Raw genomic sequence first — 12,072 nt, 5'->3', positions numbered from 1 at the left:
GAAATCCATTAATTCTTTTGCGATCACTATATTAATGGCAATTATTTCCTACAGCTTTAAGTCCAAAAATCGGAACTAACACTCTAAATACGTTTTAATATAAACGTAAAAATGCAATATTTGCCTCTGAGATGTATATATGAACCTTTATTGAGAAAAGGATATCCCCTTGAGATGTATCATCTCGTTTTCGAGGGGGTCCAGCAACATACAGCAAATACAGAACAATACAACAAGTACATTCATACATACATAATCGGAGGACAAAACAAACAACAAAGCTCTCCTAAAACTAGCCGCTCCCACCCCACCTAATCACCTGCAACATAGTATCAATAAATCAATATAGTCATGTAATGATACAATTATGTAAAGATGATGAACATGCACCGGAAGCCAATGATGTAGTGGAGTAGAAGTAAAAGTATAGAAAATTGGGAATACTCCAGTGAAGTAAAAGTACCTCAATATTGTACTTAAGTAAAGTACTGATGTTACAATGATTTCAATCCACACTTCTTAATTTCTTGTTATTCCACACAGCTATACAGAACTACTTGATCAAGATCATTTTAAATGTGATGAATGTGAAGTGATAAAATAATATTGTTTACACAACAGTATGAACCCTGACGATAGAGGGAATTGCTGCAGTGCAGTTTGTGTTTTTACAATATAACTTATGAGTTTAAGTTTATGCAAATTAATTTAATTTTAAAGTGGGTGAAAACGAGTCGGTTTTACACCATAAATAACTAGATGTTCAGTGTGAGACCATTATCAAGCAAGCATTAGTTGCAGCAGAAGTCAACTGAGTGACAACTGACTTAAACCATTCTGAATCCCGGGGCGTTATACATTTTAAAAAACACATCCGTTTGAAGTGAGGGCGCTCTTATCATCGTACTTTGTACATCATCATGACGTAAAATAACGCCCCTCCAAAATAGAAATGACAAACTAGCATTCAGGCAAGGTCACTTGAGCTGATAATGTGGCGGGATAAGCAGTAATGAGGAACTAACTATTCTCTGGTTGATGAAATCTTATAATAAGTGTGTCAAGAGGATGTAGATCAGAGACAGCAGAGATTCAACAGAAGAGAGAGTATAGAAAGTGAAGTATGGCTGAATTCAAATTTGAATTCACATTAATATTGATGGTACAGCTTCATCTGCCTGGTGAGAATACATTTAATGTAATTATTTCATTGAGACACACAGCTCAGGATTAAGCGTTTACCATTTATTGCAATGCTATTGCGTTTAGTTTGGCGATGTGGCTCTGCTCATGTATTATTACAGATTACAGTACCCATACACAATCTGAGACCACTGAGATTGACTTGTTTAGCTAGTATGGAAAAAATAGACACAATTAATTGAAATTTGAAACAATTTAACTGATCATATCTATATGTGATATATTGCACGCATCTATTTTTTATTCATTAAGTATTGACTTATTTCACAATGACGATAGTTTTACCTGTGGTTGTAGTTCTGACACTTAACTCTAACATAGACCTTTCACTCCTTACTGTTGGTTGTTGCAATACTGGGAATCCGGGAGTTAAAATGAAAATAAAATAATTAACTTGAGAAAGGGAGCAGACATACAGTATATCGTGTGCAGACATTCAATTCAACTTTTTGGGTCCAGCACCATCTTTAAAAACTATGGGGATATGTGCATATCTTATTACTTTTTTAATACGGTAATTTATACCTTGAACAAGATGAACTTAGTTAATAGTGTCCGATTTCTAAAATGTTCACATAAATGTAAATGTATTAGTGGAGTTAGTACAATAATTATTTGCTATTTATCCCTCAGCAAATACCAGGCAAAACCCCACCTTCCTTTACCACAGAGTTGGAGATGAAGTCACTCTGCATTGTGACAATGTGACCAAACTTCATGATTGTCAGGAAGATGAATGGATTTTTGAGGGGAACAACGCTTTTGTACGTTTAGTTTTTCACGGAAAGATTGACAATGAATTGAACAAAACTGACAAGGCAAGAGCAAATAGACTGAGAGTTGGATCAAACTGTTCTTTGGTCCTAAAGAATTTCACAGTTGAGGATGTTGGCGACTACATTTGCCGGGAGTTTTTGCAGCTAGTTTCAGTTACTCTTACAGATGCTTATTCTGTCTCTCTCTTCAACAGTGAGTATCTTCTTTACTGCTTATCAGGTCAATCCACTGAATTGGACTGCGTTCTAGTTGAAATATATTTGTTTGTCCTCAGCCAACATATTCACTATGTTTTCTCTCATGTAGTATCTCAGTCATCTTCACCAGGGACAGATCTCGATCCCAGCAGCAGTCAGACGGTGTTATCCTGCTTTATACTTCACAAGCATCCAACGAATAGACATTCTCTCAGATGGGTGGATGTGGATGGTAATGTATTGAATGAAACCAGTGGAAAACAGGAGCGCCTCTATGCAGACACAGTGACCATTCACATCCCCCAGAAGAGGAATAACAGTGAGGTGTTCAGCTGTCAGCTGATTGATGGAAACAGACAAGTGAAGAAATCTATAGATTTTAGAGCCGTGCCCTCAACCTCAAGTACGAAATACTATTTTCATATGATGAAAATCAATACAATTATACAGTATGTAGACGTTTAAGATTCAAGTATTTAACATGATGAATGAAAGCTGACAGGGTATATAGTATCAACCATGGGTGTGTGGTGACGGTATGCAGTTTGATATGACAACACAGCAATATATATAAATAGAAAGCAGCAGTTGCATGTATGTTAAAATGTGTAGTTCTTGTTTTAACGAAGAAGCTTGCCTGATGTGTATTTACCTTGTATAAAGTATGCATTCAAACGCTTATCAATTATCTGATGTGGTGCACTGCATAGTTATGGTACATTTGCATATTAGCACATCTTTTTTATGAGGATGTTTTGTCTGATTGTCAGTTACATGTCTGTACTCTGTACATGTACTCAATGTTTGCATTTCCCTGATCTTGTACTATTTTGTTTCTAAATTTCAACCTATAGATAACCCTGCAGGTGCTGGATATCTGACCTTCATCCTGGTGGCTGTTGGTGGAGTTGTGTTGTTGTTCCTAGTCGTCATGGTAACTATGATGTACAGGAAGAGAGCTAATGGTGAGCATGGTCTCATATCTGATTCTGTTGCATTAAACATACAATAGATTACTTTGCTTAAGTCCATGTTACTTCAACATTAATTGACGATGAAGACCAGGAATTCATGATGAATTAATGCATTCGTTCAGCATAAATTAAGCGCTATGAGTGTCACCCAATTGAGAGATTCTGAATGCTACTCTCATACCTTTTTTCCCCACAGGGTACCAAACACAAATTGATGACAATATTGTGAGTAATAACACTGGAAATATAATTCCACAGTATGTGCTGTGTAACATAGACATAGAGAGAGAGAGAGAGAGATCAAACAAGCATGTATTAAAACAAGATGCAATATACATAAAATAGTAAATACATAAAATATAATGCCTTTCCGTTAACTTATGTCCCAAACTTTTCATGATTCAAATTCAAAAACAGCAAAAGTAGCTGATCTCAGAGCCACTTTGCTCTGCGTTTCGAGCTCAAACTGCTACTTTTGCTTCTGTGTGAAGTTGTAGTATGATCAAGTAGGCTGATAATACGAAGAAAAACACAAGTTAAAATATGGAGAGGATTCCGCCTGACAGCAATGATATGATGTCGGTGTGCCAATGTGATCATGCAAAATGATAATAGTCAGAAGTATTTTCAGTGCTTGTTCACTGGCACACTGACATCTAACCAAATTAATCATAATTTTGAACTTGGGACGCTCCACCCTGGCAAGCACTTGGAATTCTGGCTATTTTCACAATGTTTGCCTCTTTCTTAGGTAATTTTGACATAGTAATGGTCTTATGGTTAGTTTATTTTAGGAACAAAAAATGCCCCCCCCCCAACAGAATTTGGGGACCCCACTGGCTCCCAACCCCCAGTTTGGGAACCACTGTGCAAACTGACACAATGTGTTGCAGTAACTGAGACATTTTTACAGTACAGGCTCTAGTGTACACACACTGTAGCAACCACACGTTTCACACTGTTACACCACTAACCGTCATCATTATCTAATTCTGACTGTTGAAATATAACCAAATTAACCCACTGAGGATTATGCAAATATGACAAAAATGTCCCAATACAGACTCCATCTTGCTCTGACACAGTTATGGTGAAAAAAAATAGAATGAGAATAAATAGTGTACAATCAAATATATAATACACACACACACACACACACACACACACACACACACACACACACACACACACACACACACACACACACACACACACACACACACACACACACACACACACACACACACACACACACACACACACACACACACACACACACACACACACACACACACACACACACACACACACACACACACACACACACACACACACACACACACACACACACACACACACACACACACAAAGCTCATGTCAACCATGTTGTCATTAGACTGTGCAGGCTGATCCAGATGAGGGCCTCACCTATGTGTCAATCAACCACTCTAACACGACACAGACTCCCAGGAAAGCACAGGTAAAATGACAATGTTACGGAATGTCTTATTTTCTTTACCTTTCCCCTGTTCAATTAGGCAATAATTTTTTTATTTATGTAGTGTTGTGTTTTTAAGCTGTCAGACTAATTTGTGAATTTGGCATAGAGTTGTGTTGTACTGACTTGTGTTGCGTTCTTCTGTGCTATGTGGTGCTGAGTTGTATTGTTTAGTATGTTATGCTGTTATGAATTGCATTGCCTTTGTTTATATTACATTGTGTTTTCTTTTGTAGGCTGACAGCAGTACAGTGACTTATGCCACTGTAAAGGCCCCTACTGCCTCAACTGGGCACTAACAGCACATAACCTCCTCAACATCACCCAACAAGATGCTCAGAATAATCAATAAACGTAGGTGGACCTTGATTAGCCTCATTCCTCAGAGTGGACATCAACGTGATCCCAAGAGACGCATTACACTGTACCCCAGAAGGCAGAAGAGGAAGAAAGGGGAGGCCTAAAATGACATGGCGTAGGACGATTGAGAAGGAGCAACAACAACATCAGAGCTGGGGGACCATAGATAAGATGGCCAAAGACAGATGCAAAGACAGATGCAATTGGAGAAACTTTGTTGCTGCCCTATGCGCCAGCCAGCGTAATGGGGATAAGTATGTAAGCAAGTAAGAAAAGCTTTATATTTCATATAAAAGATAGCCCAATGAAGGTTGAATAGTACATTGGGCACCTGTCGCCTGTAAGTGTGCAAAAGCCTTGCATAAATATTGCAAATATTTCTTTAATGGAATAGACAAGTGAATTGATCTTCACAAAGCTTTAGCACATTTCGGTCACTCTAATTTGGTTTATGCATTAGCATTCTATGTAGCCATTTAGATTTCTCTCTTAAATGCTAATATACCCAAAGATTTGACTGATTGATTGACCAAATATTGACGAATACTAACTCACCCCGGTGAGTTGTCTTCACTTTCTGACATGGCGGGGTGAGATGTAGAGACATCTTACTTTCTGCGGGGTGAGTTTGTAAAGGGAAGCGACGGACAGCTCGCCCTGAGACGGACAGCTCGCCCCAAGAGGACAGCTCACCTTGTGATTTACCGATAAAAGTATAAATGACTTTAAGACATTGTAAAATAAGCTGTTATTGCCTTTTTCTGTAGAATTAGGGGATTTATATCGTTTAAATAACAAATGCAATTCATGTTGGCGATGTCACTAAAGGGCCAGTTCATTACTGTTATGGAGGGGAGAATGACTGTAATGGGGTTGAGTGCACTTTTGACTCTGAGGTGGAAAAGGGGTGAGTTGTCCTGTTACCATATTGACTAGCCTACCATTTTTTCATTTATTTTTCAGATTTATAGATACATTTTCTACCATTAATTTTACACAGTGTGTTGCCGTTTCATAACCAATGTTCTGTGAAACCTTTTAAAACTCTTGCTTAATGGACCAATGTCTGGTTGGAAAATATGGAATCATTTGCCTTGTTGTGAGATTTAATAAACTACTTTATGTGTGGAAGGCATGCATTGGTCATATTTTGAAGTAAACATTACTCTACCAGTGGTCCTTGAGGGGTTCCAGGTGGTCCCCACTCCCCAGTTAAATTATGGAGAGTTGGTAACCAAATGGAGTTAAACATCTTACTTAATTTAATTTATAAAAGAAGTCTACACAATTAGAGAATGTAGAAGAATATTTCTATCAACACCTGTTATCTCTCCTATGGTACCATATCAATAGTTAAGAAGTTTTTGGTCTGAGAGGCTGGCCCGTGGCTCAAATGGTGAATAAATAATAGACCTTGATATGAAAAGGGTTGAAAACCAAGAGGTCAGCAAGAGGAAAGCTGATAGGAAAGCAATGCAGGGGTGATAAACAAGTTTACACAGAGAGTAACACACAACTCTCACACAACACTTCTCTGTTTTTACCAACCACCTTTTCGGTGGTCACCTCTTCACCGAAAACTGTGTGAAATCTACACCAAATCTACACCAAAGTACACAAATAAAATGTTCTATAGTATAGCTACAATAGCTGCCGCATTACCACCATATTTCTTCCTTTTAGGAAGTCTTTGTCTATGTCTATATGTGGCTGTTTTCTTCAGCCTATTGCCTAATGGCCGATCTGATGTCATACATTGTATGACAAGTACTTCCCACTTTCACATCAAATCTGAACACAAAACAAGACATAAATAGCATAAAATAGATGTAATGACAAGGATGAATAGTCAGCTAATGGGGAAGTACATCTGTGTGTTTAAGAGGCAGTAGATCAGAGACAGCAGAGATTAACAGAATAGAGTGTAGAAAGTATGGCCAAATTCAAATTGACTGAATTATTATTATTGACAGCACTGCTTCATCTGCCTTCATATACCCTTAGTAAAGATGATTCGATTCTTTACCGAAGAGTTGGAGAAGAAGTCACTCTGTCTTGTGACTCAAGTCACTGTGAGGAGGATGAATGGATTTTTCATGGGAACAAGGTTGAAACACTGGGTTTAGTTCGTAGAGGGAAGATTGACAATGAAGGGTTGAAAATGGACATGGCAAGAAAACAGAGACTGAGAGTTGAAAGCTGTCGTTTGGTTATAAAGAACTTCACGGTTGAGGATGTTGGTCAGTATGTTTGCCGACATGAAGGCGAAAGTGTTTTCAAAGAGCGTTATTCTCTCCATCTCTTCACCAGTGAGTATCTTCTTTTCCGTTTATTAGTCTCAATCCACTAAATTTGGTTTAGAAATGTTGGTCTTCGGCCGACATGTTGAACTAATATTCACCATGTTTTCTCTCTCAGTATCTCATTCATCTTCACCAGTAGGGCCAGATCTCGATCCCAGCAGCAGTCACACGGTGTTATCCTGCTCTATACTGATATATGACCGGTCTGCAAGGTATAAACCTACTCTGAGATGGCTGGATAAGGACGATAAACTATTGAAGGAAACCGGTGGAAAACAGCAGAATGACTTTAGTGACACAGTGACCATTCACATCCCTGAGAAGAGGAGTAACAGTGAGGTGTTCAGCTGTCAGCTGACTGATGGAAATGGACGAGTGAAGCAATCTATTGATTTTACAGCCGTGCCTTCAGGTGGGAAATGCTTACAAAGTCGGAGTGGTTAAACCAGCCTGGGAAATACTACTTTAATTATGATGAAAATGCTGTATGTAGGACCTACATACATCTATGAAATCATTAAAGATATTAATATCTTTAATGATTCCATAGATTAATACTACTACTGACAGGGGGGGCATCGGTTATGGGCTGCTATAACAAAACAATGTGAGTAATGACTAAATTAACCACAGCATCAGAGAAAACAAAACTACAAAATCAATATATTTATATAACACACACACACACACACACACACACACACAGTTGATTTAGTTAACTAAAACCATGACGAAAAATGTTCGACTACCTTTTTTCACTGACTAAAACTAAATAAATAAAGACTAAGCTATGACTGACTAAATATAGGCTATTAACAATTTAATCAACCAATAAAAACTAGACAAAAATATATTCAGCATTGAACCAAGTATAAAATCTGCCATTTTGTTGCCAAAATACATTTTAGTCAACAAAATCAACTGTAGATTTAGTCGACTAAAATTATACGATATTTAGCAGACTAAAACTAGACTGACACTAACACATTTCAGAAGACTTCTTCGTCATCTGAAAGTTTTAGTCATCTTACTGAAAAGACTAAATCTAAAATCTAAAATCAACATTCTCTAGTCTAGAGAACACAAACTAAAAATAAAATGCATTTGATGTGCCTGACTGCACAACACAGCAACAATATAAATAGAAAGCAGAAGTGGCATATAAGTTGCAGTTTTACATAGGGATGTCCTGATCACGTTCTTTTGCTCCCAATCCGATTAGATTTTGAGTATCATGCCGATTCAGATTTTTCCCGATCCAATATTTATATTTTATAGAACACGTTTATGCCATATCACAATAGTACAATATCCCAAATCACAGATAATATCATCTAATATCATGATATGGATATAATTTTGATATTCGGGATTAGATGTCCCGATCACGTTTTTGGCTTTTTTCTTTCGTTTCTAGATCCCGATCTGATTCCGATCATTTGAAAATGACGTGGCCCCGATTTCCGATCACCCGATCCGATCGGGACAACCCTAGTTTTACATTTTGAAATAATGAGTGTCGCGCCATCACAGACATGCGCAGCCCAGAGCAAGTTCAGTCAGGAAACTCAGTGCAGTTGCCGGCGGCCGCTCATTGGGCCGCCTCAGCATCACGTTCTCATTCACATGATTCACTCATCCAATCACACACACACACACACACACTCATTCCATCTTCATACAGGCTTTTTAAACTGGAAGTTTGCACCGCTCATCCTGCTTGCTTGCTGCTGCACACCAATTCTGCTGCACTGCTGTGCGCTGTCTGCTTAAACATTTGCTGCTCACCCTCCTCCACCCCAGCTACCACCTGTCGTTTTGGATCTGCTGTTTAGGTATGGGCGATTCGGAGTCCCTATGGTTAGGACTGATGCGATTGATCAGAGTACCTAAAAAGCAGATCCAATTCTTCGCCAAACCATAATAAATATATATTGCTCATTTTATATTCAATAAATATATATTCCATCCATTCATGAGTAGTATTCAAGTATAGTAGTTTATTTTAAATGCTTGCTTGTATATATGTGTACTTTCATAGTTATAAGTTATCCATGGGTACATGTTTTGGGGAGGTTTTGTGTCGGTGATGTATCGGTGATATGTGAGTTTTATTGAGTGGCAATGCAATCTCTAAAAACTATTAATAGTAATAAGGCACAGCACTGTATCAACTCACTGTATCACACCACCTTCAAACTTCATATATTAGATCTGTAACTCAATATCTAACATAAAGTGACATTCAGAGGTAAAAGGTCAAGATCAACTATGTACACATTGGGCCCGATTTACTAAGCAATTTACGCTCATATTTTGAGTGTACCAGGATTTCCGACCATTTCTACGTTACACTAAAACAAAATATGCAACCCACAACTGCTATTATTCCCAAGTAGACATAGCATCAAAGGTCCTGTCATTGTGTTTGTCTTTGACCTGAACTTGTTATTCTTGGTTTCCTCATTTCAACCTATAGATAAGACAGCTCCCCCTGCAGAACCCCACACATATCTGACCTTCATCCTGGTGGCTGTTGTTGGTGGAGTTTTGTTGTTTTTCCTGGTCGTCATGGTAACCATCATGTACAGGAAGAGAGATAAAGGTGAGCATGGTCTCAAGTCTGATTCTGTTGAATTAAAAACATAACAATGGATTCTGAATTCTAATGTGATTTTGATTTCCCAGGGAGACAGAAACCAACTGATGGCAAGAGAGTGAGTAATACCATTGTCAAAATCTGCAAACCAAATATATACAGTATAATGCTTCAGCAAACATGATTATTTGGTATTTTATAATAGATCAACTATCACGTTAATTAATTTACACGGTACTGTGTAATAAAGTGCTAAAGTGCTAATCTAATAGAATTCTATCCAAACATAGAATATAATCCCTTATGCTCTTTAGACAATTACAATTTAGGCATTTAGCAGACGCTTAATCCAGAGCGATTTACAGTAAGCAAGAACAAAACATGGTAATACGTCAAATACATAAAAATAGTAAAGAATCATACATAATCTAAGAATTCACTAGTTTAAGTGTGCTATTGTGCCAGATGCCATTTGGCACAACAAAACCTAACAAACTAAATGTGTTGCTGTAACGGCACAGTAAAATCCTCAGTGTTCATTTACATATACAAATAACTTAAATGAAATGTCTTTGAGTAGCCTACTGTACCAATAAAAGCACTATATATTATAAGTTTGATATCGTCTCTGTCGGGTGGTGTGACTGGTGTCCAAAACTGTTACTATTCAGGATTAAAAAATACAGTTAAAATATGGAGATAAGGTTGACAGCAACAATACATTATTATTTTATACAGGTCTGGCGCGGGCACGTTAACCACATGATACAGCAACACCACAGTGAATGAGTCACAAATGGAAACTATTTCTCCATCAATATTGTCAACACATTGTATTACGTCTGGTGGCCTTCATGCAGATTACTTTTTTTGGTACTATATCAGATGGAAACACAAACTATATCTTGCTCTGATACAGTATTTGTTTTCCCTAGATGGAAAATAGAAGTCTACAGTAGAATATAATAGAAATAAGAGTTAACCTCATGTCAACCATGTTGTCATTAGTTTGTGCAGGCTGATCCCAATGAGAGCCTCACCTATGTGTCAATCAACCACTGTCACAAGACTACTAGAGCACAGGTAAAATTACAATATATTAGCTTATTTTTTTAACTAATGTTTACAATCAATGTTTCATGTGCTGCATTACTGTATATCATTTAGGTTGTGTTGTGTGATGCCATCATCTTCAGTTTATCAATATGTATTAGTTTGCATCATATGTTGTTGAATGTTACACTTGTGTGTCAATTGTGTGGTGTACATGCGAAACGTTAAAGTGTGTTATTGTGTTTGGATACATTGCTTTAGTTTACATTTTACTGTGTATTTTTTATAGGGTCAAAATAATTCTTATGATGGTACAGTGACTTACGCCACCGTAAAGGTCAAGGACTATATTGCCTCTGCTGGACTGTGACACTAACACTACCACCACCAACCTCTTCAACATTGACCACACAGCGGTTAATACCCGTTGGATTCAGAAACACAGAGAGCAAAACCATTGTGTAAACCCCTTTTATATACATAACATTTTTGTAATAATATTTGATTACAGATAGATCTTTCGAAGTTGTAACCAAGGATAATTTACGAAAATTTTATTTAATTGGAATATAAATTGTAATAATCCAATCTCTTTCATTTTCTCACTTTGAAATGTACATTTTAACATACAAACATAAATTGTCATTGTTACATCATGAGCAATGGAGGATGGACATTTGGAAAAATGCGGCCTGGGCACCATGTGGTGCAGGACACTAAAATAAAAATCTACCTAACAACCAACTTCACTTTTTTGTAATATATTTATGAGTAAACTCCACCACACTGGATCTCATCCTCTTAAAATAATAACCATAGGTTGTTAACTTGTTTGGTGTGATATTGGGTACCTATTGGTTTTATCAGTGCAAAAAGCTTTTTGTCCACTAGGGTGCGTGGTAAACCAACTGGAGAGAGAAGTGGATTGACATTGGTGTATGATCCTAGCCCTGAAACATGACTAGTACAAGCGTCATGTGAACCATGGCTAGTATGATCCAGGCAGAGTGCATCCATTAATTATACTATTATATGGGATTGGATTTATTTTTTTATATTATTATGACCTGTTCTAAACTTATCTTTTCTCTCAAATGTTCTTTCTTTT

The 12,072-nt window shown here is 37.4% G+C and overlaps 1 protein-coding gene and 1 long non-coding RNA gene across 2 annotated transcripts; both read left to right on the top strand.

The window, feature by feature from the left end:
* Positions 1–1,025: 1,025 nt before the first annotated feature.
* On the top strand, positions 1,026–5,122 carry LOC310876293 (uncharacterized protein). Its single transcript, XM_083789787.1, has 7 exons — positions 1,026–1,181; positions 1,837–2,172; positions 2,287–2,580; positions 3,032–3,142; positions 3,348–3,376; positions 4,548–4,631; positions 4,886–5,122. Exons 1-7 carry the CDS (start codon positions 1,124–1,126, stop codon positions 4,946–4,948), a joined length of 975 nt encoding a protein of 324 aa, XP_083645913.1. The 5' UTR covers positions 1,026–1,123; the 3' UTR covers positions 4,949–5,122.
* Positions 5,123–9,740: 4,618 nt separating this feature from the next.
* LOC310877154 lies at positions 9,741–11,439 on the top strand. Its single transcript, XR_014570784.1, has 4 exons — positions 9,741–9,917; positions 10,001–10,029; positions 10,920–10,994; positions 11,254–11,439. It is a non-coding gene; the product is annotated as an uncharacterized lncRNA (long non-coding RNA).
* The last annotated feature ends 633 nt before the right edge of the window (positions 11,440–12,072 follow it).

This window comes from Protomyctophum parallelum, assembly GCF_964188405.1.
Source record: "Protomyctophum parallelum genome assembly, chromosome: 19".
NCBI lineage: Eukaryota > Metazoa > Chordata > Actinopteri > Myctophiformes > Myctophidae > Protomyctophum > Protomyctophum parallelum.
The sequence above is the reverse complement of the archived record's forward strand: the minus strand, read 5'-3'. Positions and strand labels throughout refer to the sequence as shown.

Coding starts and splice junctions, on each gene's coding strand:
- LOC310876293 (XM_083789787.1), top strand. CDS start 1,124: ATGGCTGAATTCAAATTTGAATTCACATTAATATTGATGGTACAGCTT. Junction 1,182..1,836: donor GGTACAGCTTCATCTGCCTG/GTGAGAATACAT, acceptor TTTATCCCTCAG/CAAATACCAGGCAAAACCCC. Junction 2,581..3,031: donor AGCCGTGCCCTCAACCTCAA/GTACGAAATACT, acceptor TTCAACCTATAG/ATAACCCTGCAGGTGCTGGA.